At 43.0% G+C, this 19,397-nt stretch overlaps 1 protein-coding gene and 1 pseudogene across 2 annotated transcripts in view; both read right to left on the bottom strand.

Moving 5' to 3' along the window:
- The window catches only part of LOC137616608 (ankyrin repeat family A protein 2-like), a 106,773-nt gene extending 92,860 nt beyond the window's left edge, over positions 1-13,913 (bottom strand). For both annotated transcript variants that reach the window (XM_068346509.1, XM_068346510.1), the window contains exons 1-2: positions 13,773-13,913; positions 4,828-4,944 (exon numbers count right to left, since the gene is read on the bottom strand). In XM_068346509.1, the coding sequence (XP_068202610.1) occupies positions 4,828-4,941 (114 nt within the window). In that variant the 5' untranslated portion in view covers positions 4,942-4,944; positions 13,773-13,913. The remainder of the gene's footprint in view (positions 1-4,827; positions 4,945-13,772) is intronic.
- Positions 13,914-15,166: 1,253 nt separating this feature from the next.
- LOC137616789 (U4 spliceosomal RNA) lies at positions 15,167-15,250 on the bottom strand (annotated as a pseudogene).
- Between the last annotated feature and the right edge of the window lie 4,147 nt (positions 15,251-19,397).

Raw genomic sequence — 19,397 nt, 5'->3', positions numbered from 1 at the left:
AGCTTGGGTGGAAAGGGGGCTTGGGTGCTGATCATATGTATTTATGGTCAGTTTCTATGGCATTGTCCTGCTTGATAGGGGAATGTCACTGCCCCTTGCCTCTACCATTTATGAGCAGCTTTTAAACCTTAAACCAAGGAAGGGGAAGATGAAGAAAAGAAAAGACCAGTCATTCCTTTACATTGGGGTGGCCTATTGGAAGCATCCCTGACTGATGCTCGCTGGACTGGGGTTTGAGCTGATCCTGTAGTTTCTTTAGTGTCTACAACCTCAACCTCCTTGTGAGCTAAGGAGGGGGGGGGGTTATAGGTCTACCTGCTGAGTCATCAGCAGCCATTGACTGGTGCTCCCTGGTCGTAACTTGGGGTGGTCAGTTTTTATGGAATTGTAATTCTTGCTGGGACAATGTCACTATCCCTTGCCTCTGCCATTTATGAGCAGCCTTTGAACCCCAACTCAGACCATAACCTCTACCCTCGACTGACTGCTCAAGGAACCTAGACCACTTGCTGAGCGGGCACCACATGGCCTATAGAAAACGTGTTAAGGGACCTGTGACAACATTTTGCAGGTAATAGGTGGTAAGGGTTGTATGGCATTTCCACACCCTAGCTTGCAATACATGCAACACAGAGAAGTTTCTCATAAACATCAGGGATGTACTGATGCCCCTGATGTCATGAGCTCTGAATAGCATTTCTTAGTGATGAAGGGATGGATCTAGAGTAAGGCTGAGGACCTGTCTGATCCAAAAGGAGATTGTGTTCTTTGTAACCTTCACCTTAACCTTGCCCATACTGACAAGAAGTTACTTGACATGTGGGTGAGCTCTATTCAAAAGTCTGAGGTAACAACTTAGCACCCTCACAAGACAAAATAACAGTTGATCCGTATCATTAGTTACAGTCCATAGACTCTCTATAAGGAAGGGCCCGAACCTAGAGTCCAGTACAGTCAGATTTTGAGTCTTAGGAATAAAATCAGAGACGAAACTGAGTAACTGGCCCCCATTAACCTTAAACGGGTAATATCGTAGGCAACAATGAAACTCGCTCACTCTCTTCTCAGAGGTGAGGGCGCTGGCAAAACCGTCCTGAGGGTCAAGTACCGGTATGAGGCTTGACTCAATGGTTCGTCAAGAGCTTTCTTTAGAGAAAAGAGGACTCAAACCAAGTTCCGAGGTGGAGGTCTCACTTCCAGCTGAGGGTAAGATAACTCAAAGTTCCAAATGAGCATTGACAATTCTTCAAAAGAGGAAATAGCAAACCCTTTCAGTCAAAAGGTCTGGTTCAAGGCTGAGCGATAGCATTTTACAGCTGAGACAGAGCAGAGTTTTTCCTTTTGGAGATACAATAAAAATTCAGCAATCAGGGAAATAGTGGTTCTGAGAGGATAGACACCCTTTCCATGACACCAACCACAAATGATGGCCCACTTCACCTGATAGACTGCGAAAGAGGACTTCCTGAGATATGCCATTGGTCATAAAAAGGCCCCCTGGGCGAGATGCTCAATAACCTTCCGGTATGAAATCACAGAGATGTGACTGCTCTGTATTATATCTTCGCATCAGGATGATGAGGAAGGTCGTACAGGAGGGGTAATTCCCTCGGAACCTCCATCAGCAGCAGCAGGTCTGAGTACCACTGTGTGTTGCCATATCAAAACTATGAGTGTCATAATCAGCTTGGATGAGTATCTCACTTTGTTGAAGACCCTTCGAAACACTAAATGGGGGGAACGCATAGGCATCCATGTAGTCACTAAGATGTCTATTAGAGGCGAACCACACAAAGTCAGGACTTTGGTAGCTAGTCGTGTTGCCAAGGACCATTAGGGTCCAACTATCTGCATCTTTCAGCTTGGGTTGTTTGCAAGGATGTTCTTCTTGCCTTGGATGGACCAAGCTCAAAGTGAGATCTGCTAGTCCTCTGTCGATCTAAGAATATTGACAGCTAGAGGGCAGAGCTGTTGAGAAAAGGCACCTCCTTGTTTGTTCTGGTAAGCCACCACGGTAGTGTTGTCTTTCATCAGCACTACTGAGTGCCCTGAGAGGTGTTGGAACTTTTGAAGGCCTAGAAAGGCCACCTCAATTCCAGGAGGTTTATGTGGCATAGCCAATCGGGATCGGAACATAACTCAAAGGCCATGTGTTGAAGCAGGTAAGCACCCAACCCTTCCTTTGATGCATCCCTAAAGAGCATCATGTCTGGAGGGGGAGAAAGAAGGTGAAGACCTCGAAGAAGGTTGGAATCTTGCATCCATCAACTCAAGTCTTTCTTGTGCTCGGATACTATCAGAACAGGTTTTCTTGGAGGATCCCTGCTTTAAGACCAGTTAGTCTTCAGTTGCCACTAAAGTGACAGCATACGGTTACAACCATTAGGCATTAAGCATTCAGGGAAGCTAAATGCACCAACAGATGTTGCCACTGATGAGCTGCCAGCGAACTCCGCAATAGGAAGGGAAGAGCCACTTCTTTGAATCTTTCAATTCTACTCTGAGATGGAAAGACCTTTCCTAGTCAAGTATCAAGGTGCGTTCCCAGATATACCAGATCCTCTTTGGGCTACAGAGATGACTTCCCGAGATTTACTAGGACACCCTGATCGTGGCCAAACTCAAGAAGCATGTGTTGGTGTAGGAGAAGGGTATCCACTAAGTCTACCAGAATCAGCCAGTCGTCCAGATAGCAGGTAAGAAGGATGCCATTGGTGTGAGCCCAGCCCAAAACTAGAGTGAACACCTTCGTGAACACTTGAGGTGCTGTTAATGGGCCGAAACACAGCAATCGTTGCAAGTACATTCTGTTGTGCAAACAGAATCTAAGGTACTTCCTGGAGGAGGTATGGACCGGAACCTGGAAGTACGCATCTGTTAAGTCCACCATTATCATGAAGTACCCTGGTCTGATTGCCTGTATGACAGTGGCTGCAGCGTCCATCCTGAATGGAGTTTGAAAGATAAACTCACTGAGGGCTCTATAACTGGTCTCCAGTCTCCATACGTCTTTTCTACAAGAAAGACTCGACTGAAGAAGCCTGTGGACCCATCAACAATTTGGCGAGATGAGTCAACTGGGAGTGAAGAGTCTGCTGAGCGTGACGAATCTGGCAAGGATTGCTCCAAAGAGCAAAGGCGGGGCATGGACGAATCCAATTCTCGTCGGAGGAATACCCTGAAGGGGATACCAAACAGGTGAAGGAAGTCTCCCGCAGACAGGAAAGGTGACCAACCTCTGTTTCTACTGTCGGCAACTCTCCCAGCAAGCGGGAAGACTGCTGAACAGCGGCTGGCGGCTGGTAGAAGGACTCTCCCTTAGAAGGGAAAGTTTCAACACCTGCAGGCAAACCTCCAGGCAGCACTCTCTGTTTCCGATCAACGAGCTCTACTTCAAATTGAAGGTAGACATCAATGCTTTTTATCAGAAGATGGTAAATCTGTTTTTTTTGAGATCCACTGACAGTACTAGGTGGGTTGGATGTCTCCTGCAAAGATTTCTTCTTGATTTCAATACCTCTGCATAGCTAGTTGATTTATTCAATAGTTTTTTGGCATGCCCCACACTTATAATATTCTGTGCTGGATTTGTCAAGAACAACTTCTTCTACTTATACAGCTCACCACTCCTACCAGTGCATTTATGATTCATGTTGCAGTTCAAACACCTGGCCTCAACTGTACACTCTCCATATTAAGGTTTGGAACAAAGGCTAGACTTTTTTTTTTTTCAAACTAATTCAAAACAATTGAAACATTGCTGTGGATTCTTTTTAAAAGGTCGAATCTCAATTATTTCATTTAAATGTCAATGGGGAAAGGTATATCAGCACCTGGAAAGTAAGGATAATCATCCCTGTTCCAGGGACTTTATAGACGTTCCATACTGTTAAAATACACATAGCCAGTATCTCCTCTTCTATGAATTCACGCAAATTCCATGTTAAAGCCAAATGACTATGTCAAGGCATTCTCTAAATAAAAGAGACACAGATGATGGAGATCAACATTGGTCTTATTCATGTATCAGGCACATCCTCAGCTGGGCTTACCAGGGTAAAGTTACAAGTCTGCCTAATGAACTAACATCACCAATCAAAATCAAGGTAACCAAACTCTTTGAAAAACAAGCAGAACATCAAGTAGCCAAAGTAAAGTGAGGAGGTATGTCAGTACACCACACCCTCTAAACTTAAATTAAGGGTTGCTTTACTTGTCTACTGACAGGTAACTAATTTTTCTTTGCTAAAAAGCTTAAAGGTACTTCAAGCTTTGTTGAAGTCATATTCCTATTAAAATTCAAGGATTTGTATTATGTGTATGAACAAAAATAGTTAATTCATAATTATGAAAGAATTAATCGTTTCCAAAAAACAAACAGTATATTGTGCCAAGAGATTCTTCCTGATAAAATCATGACTACTCTTTTGCAGTCATGTAAAGCCAGGAACCAAACTTACAATCAACCCACAAAGTAATGATACAGAAAGTGATTTTGATTCCCTTTAATATTATTAAGATGGAAAAAATTCAGACATTTCAACTTTATGGGATTGTTCTTCCAATTGTTATGCCATTTAGCCAAATAGCAGTGACCCAAACCCCCTTGACAAGAAGGCAGCTAAAAAAATAACAAAATTATTCTGGTAAAGCTAGGATATTCAGTAATTTGTCTAAGATAATTAACAAAGTACTTACTAAAGTTTCAAGATGGTCATACTAAGCATTACTCTCCAGAAGAAATTAGCATAAATGGCCATACAGTATTTCTGTTAAGGAAAACTTGCAATTCAGACAGAAAAACTATAGAAGACCCAAAAATATTACCCTATATGGAGAAAATGCTGATCTTCTAGGATGAGAGTCCCACAGTTCTCCATCGTTCTCGACTTCCTCCTCTTTGACCACCAAAGAGCCATCCTCATCAGATGACGAACTCATTTTCTGTTGAACAAAATATAAAATTTTAAAGTAATCTGTATTTTCCCTAACTATTAAAAACCATAGCCCTTTAATAGGAGTATGTTTTCAGCAATGATGAAAACAGCTTTTTAAACTTTTAATAAGGTGATTATAATTGCTGGCTGGTAGAGGGTAGGCCAAGCAGAGTTACTATGCAAAGAAACCCTCACTTTGACCTTAACCTAGAACCTGCAAGGTGGTAGAGGTGAGCAGTATACTGTAACTTAAAGGACTCATGTTTGTATAGTTAGGAAAAATACAAATTACATTGAAATTTGTGATTTCTTCCTGCACAAATACAAACCATTGTCCTTTATTAGACTTTATTTGAATATCACACAAGTTTCTTAGGCTGTTTATCTTTCCAACTAACACAAACTCAGGTTTATTTCCATTTAATTTTAGTTGTTTGATTGTCACCCATTCCCTAACACTAGCAAGAATTCGGTTTAGAGTTTCAGTAGAGTCGCCTATATCATTTATGGAGAAGTAAAATTATGTATCATCTGCAAATAGTTTGAACTTCACTCCATGCCTTTGTGGTATTTAAGTGAATGATACTTTGAACAGTTGTAAATACAGAAAAATAGTGTGCAGCAGAACTACATGATATGTCCCAAAGAACTACAAACTTGACAGGGGGTTAAGAATGTAGATTGTTGGGATTAGTAAGAGAAACTAGGATAATAACTCTATAATGTGAAAAAATGAAAATAAATGGTTAGTTTGGGTGTGTTGATTGACGCTAGCCTAATCGCCCTACACAACTTAACTAGACGGTCCCAAACCTAACATTTGGTTGTATATATAACAAATTAGTGTTAGGGACAATTCCAGGATATGTCCCAACCAACTACAATCTTACCAGGATGTTAAGAATGTAGATTGTTGGGATTAGCGAAAACATAAGTCTCAACATCACAGAATTTCAATCTTGCGACACCAGCTGATAGGCGAACAACACACCACCAAACGGGGGTTTTTAAATCAAGCAAGAAGGGGTAATTTTACTATTGAGTAACTTGGTCACAGCTTTAGCAACCTATGCATTATAACATGTTCCCTACCTAAAATTTCATGATAACTATTACAGCTGTATTAATTGCAAATTTACAGGACCTGTCCAAACCAACTAAAAACTTGATCAAGAGGTAAAAATATATATGGATGGGACAGCATTAATAGTAAAGACGGCTGTTTCATAATCTAGAACGACAGAGGGTCCAACTACAGGGAATTTTGTAAACTAAGCAGGAGCTACCCGTGAATGTTGTGTGGACCGGGCTGAACTTAGAATATATTGCCAGGGTAAATGTACTGTAAATCATGTTATGTAAATCGTAAAAAATGTTATTTTCATTAGTAAAATAAATTTTTGAATATACTTACCCGATGATCATGTAGCTGTCAACTCCGTTGCCTGACAGAAATCTACGGTCGGGATACGCCAGCGATCGCTATCCAGGTGGGGGTGTACACAACAGCGCCATCTGTGAGTAGGTACTCAAGTACTTCTTGTCAACAAGAACTCAATTTTCTCCTCGGTCCACTGGTTCTCTATGGGGAGGAAGGGCGGGTTCTTAAATTCATGATCATCGGGTAAGTATATTCAAAAATTTATTTTACTAATGAAAATAACATTTTTCAATATTAATCTTACCCGATGATCATGTAGCTGATTCACACCCAGGGTGGTGGGTGGAGACCAGCATACATGTTAACAAAGAAGCTAAGTATCCCGTATTTCATTTTATCAGTTATTCAAAATAACAAACATAAAATAAATAAGTACCTGGTAAGGAAGTCGACTTGAACTATTACTCTGCCTTTTTTAAGTACGTCTTCCTTACTGAGCCTAGCGGTCCTCTTAGGATGCTGAACGACTCCTAGGTGCTGAAGTATAAAGGGCTGCAACCCATACTAAAGGACCTCATCACAACCTCTAACCTAGGCGCTTCTCAAGAAAGAATTTGACCACCCGCCAAATCAACCAGGATGCGGAAGGCTTCTTAGCCGACCGTACAACCCAAAGAACAACAATAAAAAGTATTCAAGAGAAAGGTTAAAAAGGTTATGGGATTATGGGAATGTAGTGGCTGAGCCCTCACCTACTACTGCACTCGCTGCTACGAATGGTCCCAGGGTGTAGCAGTTCTCGTAAAGAGACTGGACATCTTTGAGATAGAATGATGCGAACACTGACTTGCTTCTCCAATAGGTTGCATCCATAACACTCTGCAGAGAACGGTTCTGTTTGAAGGCCACTGAAGTAGCAACAGCTCTCACTTCATGTGTCCTTACCTTCAGCAAAGCAAGGTCTTCTTCCTTCAGATGAGAATGTGCTTCTCTAATCAGAAGCCTGATGTAGTAAGAAACTGCGTTCTTAGACATCGGTAGAGAAGGCTTCTTGATAGCACACCATAAAGCTTCTGATTGTCCTCGTAATGGCTTTGACCTTCTTAAATAGTACCTAAGAGCTCTAACTGGGCAAAGTACTCTCTCTAGTTCGTTCCCCACCAAGTTGGACAGGCTTGGGATCTCGAACGACTTAGGCCAAGGACGGGAAGGAAGCTCGTTTTTAGCCAAAAAACCGAGCTGCAAGGAACATGTAGCCGTTTCAGATGTGAAACCTATGTTCCTGCTGAAGGCGTGGATCTCACTTACTCTTTTAGCTGTTGCTAAGCACACGAGGAAAAGAGTTCTTAATGTGAGGTCCTTAAAAGAGGCTGATTGGAGCGGTTCAAATCTTGATGACATTAGGAACCTTAAAACCACGTCTAGATTCCAGCCTGGAGTGGACAACCGACGTTCCTTTGAGGTCTCAAAAGACCTAAGGAGGTCCTGTAGATCTTTGTTGGTAGAAAGATCCAAGCCTCTGTGGCGGAATACCGCTGCCAACATACTTCTGTAACCCTTGATCGTAGGAGCTGATAGGGATCTTACGTTCCTTAGATGTAACAGGAAGTCAGCAATCTGGGTTACAGTGGTACTGGTTGAGGAAACTGCATTGGCCTTGCACCAGCTTCGGAAGACTTCCCATTTAGACTGATAGACTCTGAGAGTGGATGTCCTCCTTGCTCTGGCAATCGCTCTGGCTGCCTCCTTCGAAAAGCCTCTAGCTCTTGAGAGTCTTTCGATAGTCTGAAGGCAGTCAGACGAAGAGCGTGGAGGTTTGGGTGTACCTTCTTTACGTGAGGTTGACGCAGAAGGTCCACTCTTAGAGGAAGAGTCCTGGGAACGTCGACTAGCCATTGCAGTACCTCGGTGAACCATTCTCTCGCGGGCCAGAGGGGAGCAACCAACGTCAGCCGTGTCCCTTTGTGAGAGGCGAACTTCTGAAGTACCCTGTTGACAATCTTGAACGGCGGGAACGCATACAGGTCGAGATGGGACCAATCCAGCAGAAAGGCATCCACGTGAACTGCTACTGGGTCTGGAATCGGAGAACAATACAACGGGAGCCTCTTGGTCATCGAGGTAGCGAATAGATCTATGGTTGGCTGACCCCACAGGGCCCATAGTCTGCTGCAAACATTCTTGTGAAGGGTCCACTCTGTGGGGATGACCTGACCCTTCCGGCTGAGGCGATCTGCCATGACATTCATATCGCCCTGAATGAACCTCGTTACCAGCGTGAGCTTTCGATCCTTTGACCAAATGAGGAGGTCCCTTGCGATCTCGAACAACTTCCTCGAATGAGTCCCTCCCTGCTTGGAGATGTAAGCCAAGGCTGTGGTGTTGTCGGAGTTCACCTCCACCACCTTGTTTAGCTGGAGGGACTTGAAGTTTATCAAGGCCAGATGAACCGCCAACAACTCCTTGCAATTGATGTGAAGTGTCCTTTGCTCCTGATACCATGTGCCCGAGCATTCCTGTCCGTCCAGTGTCGCACCCCAGCCCGTGTCCGATGCGTCCGAGAAGAGACGGTGGTCGGGGGTCTGAACAGCCAATGGTAGACCTTCCTTGAGAAGAATGCTGTTCTTCCACCACGTTAGAGTAGACCTCATCTCTTCGGAAACAGGAACTGAGACCGTCTCTAGCGTCATGTCCTTTATCCAGTGAGCAGCTAGATGATACTGAAGGGGGCGGAGGTGGAGTCTCCCTAACTCGATGAACAGGGCCAGCGATGAAAGAGTCCCTATTAGACTCATCCACTGCCTGACTGAGCATCGGTTCCTTCTCAGCATGTTCTGGATGCATTCTAGGGCTTGATTGATCCTTGGGGCCGACGGAAAAGCCCGAAAAGCTCGACTCTGAATCTCCATACCCAGGTAGACAATGGTCTGGGATGGGACGAGCTGGGACTTCTCTAAATTGACCAGGAGGCCCAGTTCCTTGGTCAGATCCATAGTCCATCTGAGATTCTCCAGACAGCGACGACTTGTGGGAGCTCTTAAAAGCCAGTCGTCTAAATAGAGGGAGGCTCTGATGTCTGCCAAGTGAAGGAATTTCGCAATATTCCTCATCAGTCTGGTAAACACAAGAGGTGCCGTGCTTAGGCCAAAGCACAGGGCTTGGAACTGGTACACAACCTTTCCAAAGACGAACCTTAGGAAAGGTTGGGAGTCTGGATGGATGGGGACGTGAAAGTACGCGTCTTTCAGGTCTAACGAGACCATCCAGTCCTCCTGCCTGACCGCTGCTAGGACCGACTTCGTCGTCTCCATCGTGAACGTCTGCTTGGTGACAAAAGCATTGAGAGCACTGACGTCCAGCACCGGTCTCCAACCTCCTGTCTTCTTGGCTACCAGGAAGAGACGGTTGTAAAAGCCCGGGGATTGATGATCCCGGACTATGACCACCGCTTCCTTTTGTAGCAAGAGCGACACCTCTTGTTGCAACGCTAGCCTCTTGTCCTTCTCCTTGTAGTTGGGAGAGAGGTTGATGGGAGACGTAGCTAGAGGGGGACTGCGGTAGAACGGAATTCTGTATCCCTCCCTTAGCCACTTCACAGACTGAGCGTCTGCACCTCTGCTCTCCCAAGCTTGCCAGAAGGTCTTGAGTCTGGCTCCTACTGCTGTCTGGAGAGGAAGGCAGTCAAAACTTGCCTTTTGCGGACTTGGAACCCTTCTTGGACTTGCCACGGTGACTGTCTGCACGGGTACCTCCTCTGCTGGAGGCTCTGCCACGAAAGGGCGGGATGAACCTAGATGCAGGTGTGTCAACTGCTGCAGGGCGGAAGGGTCTAGGCACGGAAGGTAAGGTTTTAGCCTTACGTGCAGAAGATGCCATAAGATCATGAGTATCCTTCTGGATAAGCGAGGCAACCATCCCCTTAATCAGCTCCTCCGGAAACAGACACTTGGAGAGAGGAGCAAACAACAACTCTGACTTCTGGCAAGGAGTGATACCAGCCGATAAGAAGGAGCAAAGATGTTCTCTCTTCTTAAGGACTCCTGACACATACGAAGCCGCAAGTTCACCAGACCCATCCCGAATTGCTTTGTCCATGCTAGACATGATCAGCATGGCCGAGTCCTTATCCGAAGGGGAAGTCTTCCTGCTTAAGGCTCCCAAACACCAATCGAGGAAGTTGAATATCTCGAAGGCACGAAAGACTCCCTTCAACAGAAGATCTAAATCGGAAAAGGACCAGCAGATCTTCGAACGTCTCATAGCCAACCTGCGGGGAGAGTCAACCAGACTTGAGAAGTCGCCCTGGGCAGAGGCAGGAACCCCCAAGCCGGGTTCCTCTCCCGTGGCATACCAGACGCTCGACTTAGAAGCAAGCTTGGTAGGCGGAAAGACGAAAGAAGTCTTTCCCAGTTGCTTCTTGGAATGCAACCACTCTCCCATAACCCTCAAAGCTCTCTTAGATGATCTGGCGAGAACAAGCTTGGTGAAGGCAGGCGCAGCAGACTGCATGCCCAGAGCAAACTCGGAGGGAGGAGAACAAGGGGTTGCAGACACAAACTGCTCAGGATACAAGTCCCTGAACAAGGCAAGGACTTTACGAAAGTCTAAGGAGGGAGGCGTAGACTTGGGCCCTTCAAAATCAGAGTGAGGCTCATCCAGATGTGCAGCTTCGTCATCCGATACACCATCATCCGAAAGCTGAGTTGTAAGTGGCAAAGGTAGAGCAGAAAGCTGAACGGCTGAATCCGGCAGTACGGGTGCATGCGTACCTGCGGATCCAACATCATGCCGCTGCTGGTCGGTCTGCGAGCTGGCAACAACAAAAGCAGAGGGCTGGTGTGTGGGAGGGGCTGCGGTGGGTTGAGGAGCATGCGGTATGGTATGCAGAGCATGCTGTAAGGTATGCGGCTCATGCTGCATGGTATGCGGAGCATGCTGTAAGGTATGCAGAGCATGCTGCATGGGCTGAGGAGAATGCCGCATAGTGCTGGAACCCGGCAACTCCTGATGCGGTAGCTCACGCATGTTAGCAGATGGTGCAGCAAGAACATGCGTCTGGCAGGGAGGACTGCGCATCGGTGGTGGAGCTCTCACAGGTGGAGTGTGGGAGCAGGCAGCCGCAGTATCTGCTGAGCGCACAACCTCGGCGGGTTGTAGGTTAACAGGAGAGGTGCTAACCTTTTCGGCATGATACTCCTGCATGAATGCCGCAAGCTGAGACTGCATAGTCTGCAGCATGGACCACTTAGGGTCTACTGTGGTTGGAGCAACAACAGACGGAGCAGTAGCCTGTTGAGGGACCACTCTACCTCTCTTGGGAGGTGTGCAGTCATCAGATGACTGCGGCGAGTCCGAACTGACCCAGTGGCTACACCTGGGCCGTTGGACTCGCTCGGAAGGGACCTTACGTTTGAGCGGTCGTGAGACCTTGGTCCACCGTTTCCTCCTGGAAACTTCTTCCACAGACGAGGAATGTAAGGGCTCATTCGTCTGTATGTGGATGGGACGATCCTTAACAGATACGTCCGCAACCACTGAGGATACATCCGTGCGCCGATCAAGGCCTGCCGAACCCTTTGGTCCTTCGACATTGCTTCTCCCCTGGGCTTGGGAGCTTGCAAGAGGTCCCGGACTGGGAGGACGACTGGCACGCACAGATGTACCCTCATGCGCAACACTGACACTGACACTTTGCACATCACTAGCACTAACACTTCCCACTGCACTCTTCGCTTTCAGCTCTCTGACATCTGCCAAGAGCTGATTACGGTCATTAACCAATGACTCCACTTTGTCACCGAGAGCCTGAATGGCACGCAACATATCTGCCATTGCAGGCTGAGAACTCGTAGCAGGTTCGGGAGTCACCACCACAGGGGAAGGAAAAGGTTGAGGGGCATGGGGAGAGGAAAAATCCACAGAGCGAGAAGAACTCCTCCTATCTCTCTCCTTCTCTAACCTACGTGCATATCTAAGGAATTCGTTAAAATCGAATTCCGAAAGCCTAGCACATTCCCCACATCGATCTTCCAATTGACAGGATTTACCCCTACAATTGGAACATACGGTGTGAGGATCTATAGAGGCCTTCGGAAGACGCCTAGTACAAGTCCTAACGCTACACTGCCTGTACTTAGGAACTTGGGACTGGTCAGACATCTTGAATTTAGAAGTAGTCAAGGGGGGATTCCAAAATCTAGCAAAGTTCGTTAACAAATAATCCAAATTAATTCCAAAAGCTTGCTAAGCTAATGATAAAGCTTCCTGAATAGCGAAGGCTAAACTTTAGAGCAAATACATCACCAAATCGTGAACAATAACTCCAAAATCAACAGCGTATCCAAGTAGGTCTTGCCGGCGGCACGACAGAGGAAAAATTGAGTTCTTGTTGACAAGAAGTACTTGAGTACCTACTCACAGATGGCGCTGTTGTGTACACCCCCACCTGGATAGCGATCGCTGGCGTATCCCGACCGTAGATTTCTGTCGGGCAACGGAGTTGACAGCTACATGATCATCGGGTAAGATTAATATTGAAAATAGGTTCATATTATGGTATATTAGACTAATATAATGGGTGTATGTATGATAGTGGTCACCTATGTGTATGATGAAGGCCGGCTAAGAATACGGCAGTCCAAGGGGGGTCCTAATAGCCCCAGATACGTAAGTAGGTAAGGACATGGCTTGTAGGTTAGGTTAGGTTAGGTGGGGAAGTTTAAGTTGGGCAGTGTTCTTGTGTAGAAGTTTTGCAGAAAAAGTCTTCTAAACTAGAAAATGGGAAGGAAATTCCCATTTTTTATGCACATGTGAGAATCTGGACGCTTTTCTACAAAGGCTCCCATTTTAAATAACATTTTTGGTTCAATTGTAGTTTATTATAGGGCAATATAACCTAGGGAAAAAACTACTATTTTCTATAGAAAAACATCCGTTCTCTTCGAAAATGACACTCGTTTCTGTCGGAAAGGAATAGTTTCAGAAATATATATATATCTATATCCGCCAAACAAGGCGAGCCAGTGGCAGAACACGAACCATTATATTTAGCGTTACTAATGTTAGCGTAACATTGCTAATGTTGGTGTGCACAGCTCAACATTACCGCTTACCAGTACATACGAGCTTCATGATTCTATTTTCAGGCAAGCGAAGCGAGCCCATGGCGGAACAAGAACCATTATATTTATACAGAAATTATATGTTTTCCTCTAGTAAATAACGTGATTTAAATGGTTTTCACCTTTATTTCAACCGCAACAACAATCACCAGTTCAGCTACTTGAAGTTAGTTGAACTGGTTGTCCTGTTTGTTTGCGGTTGAAATGAAGGTCAAATTAGGTAAAAACACATTATATATTTGCTGCGGGATAACATATATCATCTCTTCAAAATGAAACCCTGTAGACTTGTAAAACTTTACCAAAAACCGTGTTAGACACCTCTAATCTTACCAGGTATTTAATGCATAATGTAGTGTATCCTATAAAATGGTCTTGTCTTTGTTTACATCCAGTTTCCAGGTTCCTCGTTGCTCTCTCCACAACACTGTGATTGTGGGCACACTACTAGAAGCGTAGTAGGTGCAAAGCGCTGAAATCTGTAGAAAATCCATTATCATTAGTCATTATTATTATTATCATTACAAGCTAAGCTACAAACCTAGTTGGAAAGGAGGATGCTACAAGCCCAAAGGCTCCAACAGGGAAATATAGCCCTGTGAGGAAAGGAAACGAAGAAATAAATAAACTACTAGAGAAGTATTGAACAATCAGAATAAAATATTTTAAGAATAGTAACATTAAATTGGATATTTCTTATATAAACTATAAAAATAGATTAAAAATCAAAATGAAGAGGAACAAGATAGAATAGTGTGCCCAAGTGTACCCTCAAGCAAGAGAACTCTACCCAAGAAGGTAGAAGACCATCTGACCATGGTACAGAGGCTATAGCATTACCGAAGAATAGAGAAAAATCTTTTGATTTTGGAGTGTCCTTCTCATAGAAAAGCTGCTTACCATAGCAACAGACCTCGTCCCCCCTTACCAAGAGGAAAGTAGCCATTGAACAACTACAGTAAAGTAGTTAACCCCTTGTGCAAAGAGGAATTACATGGTAATCTTAGTGTTGTCAGGTGTATGAAGACAGAGGGGAACGTGTAAGGAATATGCCAGACTATTCAATGTATTTGTAGGGAAAGGAAAAATGAGCTGTAACCGGAGAGAGGGATCCAATCTAGTGCTGTCTGGCCAGTCAAAGGCTTCGATAACTCTCTACTTGTAGTATCCCAACGGGTGGCTGGTGCCCTGGCCAATTTAATACCTCCTACACAGACAGCACAGCTTGCATTTTTACTTCGAACTTCAAGGGCTTGTCTAATATATCAGGCAACTTCTTTAGTTGGTATGTCTAAATTCCCTAATTCCATGCCATTGTTTCTAAATTTTCTTAATTCATTACAGCAAACTAATATACTACGTTGTATAATCTGCCTCACTACACAATACACAAAACCTATCCTTATCGTCTCTGTTTCAATAAATTTCTTTTAATTCTATCATATTCAACCTTGTTTTCATAACTATTACTGCTTCCTTAGAGTTAAGTTCTCCTATGTATCATCTGCCATTATTCACACACCCCAGTTTGGTCATCTCTGCCTTCTTATCTTCCATTTTCTTAATTTCATTTGCTGCCTTATTTTTCATTTCTTTTTTTGAGTTTTTGCTTTTTACGCTTGCCTGCTTCTTCAACACTGATATCATATTTATTACATATTTCTATAATACTTTTTCCCCAACATTGGTCTTCCCCTACCTCCTTAACTAGTCGTTTGTCATCTGATGGCATAATATTATGAGGTTTCAACTAGCAATAATCGCACCTCGGTTAGCCCTCATTGGTTACGATACTGCCACTGTGCAAAGCTAATATTATGAAAAGCATCACTTTTTTATACTCTATTCTATTTTCAACCTACCATATTCCTGTTTCTGGTATAAACCCCCTATATGGTGTGTTAGCAACCTATTCAAATATTCATTTCATAATTTTGTGTTGTATACTCTCTAGTTTTTTCATTTGTTTTTCTTTTTTTTACACACTACGTCTCAATATTTTCAAACATTGTCGGTACTACTAGTGTCTTATAAATCTTTATTCTCACAAGCAGTGCCAAATCTCCAACTCTGTTACTGTCTCCATACTTCCTAACTTCTTGCCCCATGTATTCTATTTTTGCTTCCCTTTTACATGGACAGTTCAGGTGTTGGGTGAAGGGATTTGCCTTTTCATTGGCACCTCCCTAGTTTGCTTTATTCTAGTTCTTTTGTTTTGTTTTTGTTTTTACACATTAGATATACATACATATATATATATATATATATATATATATATATATATATATATATATATATATATATATATATATATATATATATATATATATATATATATATATATATATATTATACACACACACACACACATATATATATATATATATATATATATATATATATATATATATAAGTATGGAGACAGGAGCAATTACTCAAGCATAAACATTTTGGAGTAGGGAGACGCGTTCTGTTTTTTCATCCATTTATTTGCGCCGACGTTTCGTATCACCTTGATACATTTTCCAGGCTGAAACGATTACAAATCAATTGTGCATAAGTAAAAAGATACACACAACGTTTACCAACACCAAAATTAAAAAGCTTTTTAATAAATTAAGAATAAAAACAGAGTAAAAACAGAAACACAGAATAACAGTGAAAGGGCTTGGAGCGAATATAGAGAAACAAATTAATTCAATAATAATAATAATAATAGAAAAATATATAATAATAATGATAATAATAATAATAATAATAGAACGAACAAGACACCTACCCACAGCGGTAGCGTAAGGAGAACTGACATGAAAAATTGTTATGGAAGGGAGTGTAAACAAAACAACAGGTAATTAGGCAATAAACAATTGGGTGGAAGACGACTGGTGGTTAAGAGAAGGTACAGTTAGCTTAATCATTATTGATTCAAGGGTGGTTAGTTCATCTATATGTCGGGTTCTTCCTATTATATTAAAATGACTGGTATCTATGTGTGTTTTGCAACTTTTACTGTGATTTCTTATGTTTGATTGTTCTGGATTTGATAGTCGACAACCCGTTCTGTAGCTAATTCCCTGATGAGAGGAAATTCGGACTTTTAGCAGCCTCCTGGTGCAACCGATGTAAGTGCCAAGATCACATCTGGGACAATTATACTTATAAACGACACCGGAGGCAAACAGCCTGGAAAATGTATCAAGGTGATACGAAACGTCGGCGCAAATAAATGGATGAAAAAACAGAACGCGTCTCCCTACTCCAAAATGTATATATATATATATATATATATATATATATATATATATATATATATATATATATATATATATATATATATATATATATATATATATATATATATATATATATATACTGTATATATGTATATATATATATATATATATATATATATATATATATATATATATATATATATATATATATATATATATATATACATATGTGTGTGTATGTGTCGTTGCTGTAGTTCTTTTATTCTCCTTCTCTCTTCGTTGAGGTCTTGGCAATAAAGTAAGACATGAGCGAGGTCTTCTATCTCTGCTCAACACAGCTTACACTATACACTTCGTCCTTCATGGCTTTTTCTACGATTTAATATTAAACAGTTGGTTCTAGCTCTGTAACCTACATAATAACTAATTCTAGTTTATCATAAATAATTTCTTCTCTTACTTGACCTTTTTTCTTTAACATATATTTCTAAACTACTTTCATCTCTCCCTTCCATTTTTACTACTTCTTGACCTTGAGCTCTTCCCTTCTCATTCTCCTGAAGGTTCTATTGTTCATATCCATATCTTCCATACATTTCTTAGTCACTTTCATCCATTCATTACTTCCATCCTAGTCTTCATTTTCGACATTCCTATTTCTCACTGAAGAGTAGCTACTGCCGAGTATGGTGATGCCCCCAATTTTTTTCTGCCTACTCCAATTTCAATTTGTTAACTTTTCTTATTTTTTGTTATGTCCATTACTGCCGTTCTATACAGTATTATTGGTAGGGCAGTCATCGCCCTACTCGTGTCCCCTTCTTCTCCCCTACCATTGTCTCTTTCCTAAACTGTCTAGAATGGGAATGGGGTTCTCGAAAGGGCTTTGCATGAACAGGTCCCTTTTGAGTAGAAGTTGCTGGTGGTCTTCAGAAGGTCTAGATAAGGCTTGCGTGGCCTTCTTCCTCATTGTTTCCGCAGCTGTGCTTACTCTCGAAATTAGGGCCACAGACACCTTCGAATGGCCTGGACCCTTGAAGATTACTAAGCGGTGGATAAGGGGGTCTTGTAAAGCAGTCACCCACTTCTCCATGGCTGCCTCAACGTTACTTTTTGGAAAGGGTGACGTGCACTCTTACACAAGAGACGCCTCTGAAATAACTTGATCTGAGAATCGTCATACCAGGGCATCCTTGTCTTTAAAATCCTATTAGACCACCTGTTTGCTGACTGATGTACAAAAAAGGCTACCAACTTCCACCAGACACCATGAGCCTCCTGTACTTTGCTAAAGTGTTGGGGCTGATTACCCCGTCATGTATGTGAAGCGTACCACGATGCCTGACCCCTGGTCAAGCCAAGATATTGCATGGAGTGGGGTGATAGCAGAAGCCTCCATGGCCACCAATCAGAGGCTGAGAAGGACGTGCTTTCTGTACGGTGTCTCCATGAGAAGGATCTCCAACAGGGCAGGCACTGCTGGGTCACCTGGTAGAAGCAACAGAACAGAGCAGAGGACTCTAGTAGAGCGATCAAGCTCCTCCAACAAATGGCCAACAGGAAGAGTGCTTGGGGTCCCACGGGACCATGCAAGTGGGATTAGCCTGGCTACTGGGGTAGGTCTGCTGATCACTCGGGCCACAGCGCTGATTTGGGGAGCTAGTCACTTTTATCAACCTCTCCCAAAAGGAAGGCAAATTGCAAAAAAGTCCCGAGGGACTTCTTGCAATCCTTCCTCATGGACTTATTCAATTTCTTCTTCTTCTTGATAGAGAAGTAGTGCCAGAATCAGAAGGAGGCGGGGAAGAGTAGTCGGGGTCTGAGTGACCACTGGAGACAACGTTCCTCCACGGGAAAAAAACAAAAACTTTGGTCTATTATCATGAGGGGCCACAGTAGGCAGTGTCGCTGTCAATAGGAGCATAAACACTGATCTTGGAGAAGACATCATGGTTACAGGGGTCACTGGCAAAGGATCAATTTGGAACCATGGGCCCCAGGGTAATAGACACAGGTAACACATTCTTGTACTTATGAGACAATGGTCTCAGTGTCACTGGGGTGGGGTCACCAGCAAAGGTATAGGCCTAAGTACTGTAGGCTTTGTCTTTTTATAGCTACGTTACTGAGCAAAGGAATTGGCACTGAAGACACTATCATGGGCCTCAGACTCACTGCCCTCATTGGTACCGGAAGCACCACGGGGAAAGTAGCCTTAGTTACCCTCTCCTTTGGAAATGCTCTAGTGGGCCTCCCTGAAAGACCTAAAGAATGTACAACCAAGTTCTCCTGGCACCTGACACGTACTCCCCGTTGATCGAATCAGGGCCATATATACAGAGGCTAAAGTGGACTGTAATCTCAATGGTTAGAGAAATGGTTGTATAGCTTCTTTGTTATCAGTTTGGGTATTGCTAGGAAGGATGCCAAATTGGTCTCATTAAGTATGTAAATGTTAGAACACACATAGGAGACATATAGTAGGTGCTTTATTGTTCTCATTTGCTCCACGCAGATGTTTAAAGATGTTGAGGTAGACTAGGCCTTTTGGCTGAAGGAGTTTTATTCTTTAAGATGCACATTAACATCACTCGTGTTATCCTTCATTTTCTTTAGCTTACAACGTTTTATACCTGCATATTTTATTTCATAAATGATTGTAATCTTATTTCGGTAGGTCCTCAAATACAAAGAATAGAATAAAACAGCTTACATTGGTTATGCA

The sequence above is a fragment of the Palaemon carinicauda genome, chromosome 22 (genome assembly GCF_036898095.1).
Source record: "Palaemon carinicauda isolate YSFRI2023 chromosome 22, ASM3689809v2, whole genome shotgun sequence".
NCBI classification, from domain to species: Eukaryota; Metazoa; Arthropoda; class Malacostraca; order Decapoda; family Palaemonidae; genus Palaemon; species Palaemon carinicauda.
The sequence above is the reverse complement of the archived record's forward strand: the minus strand, read 5'-3'. Positions and strand labels throughout refer to the sequence as shown.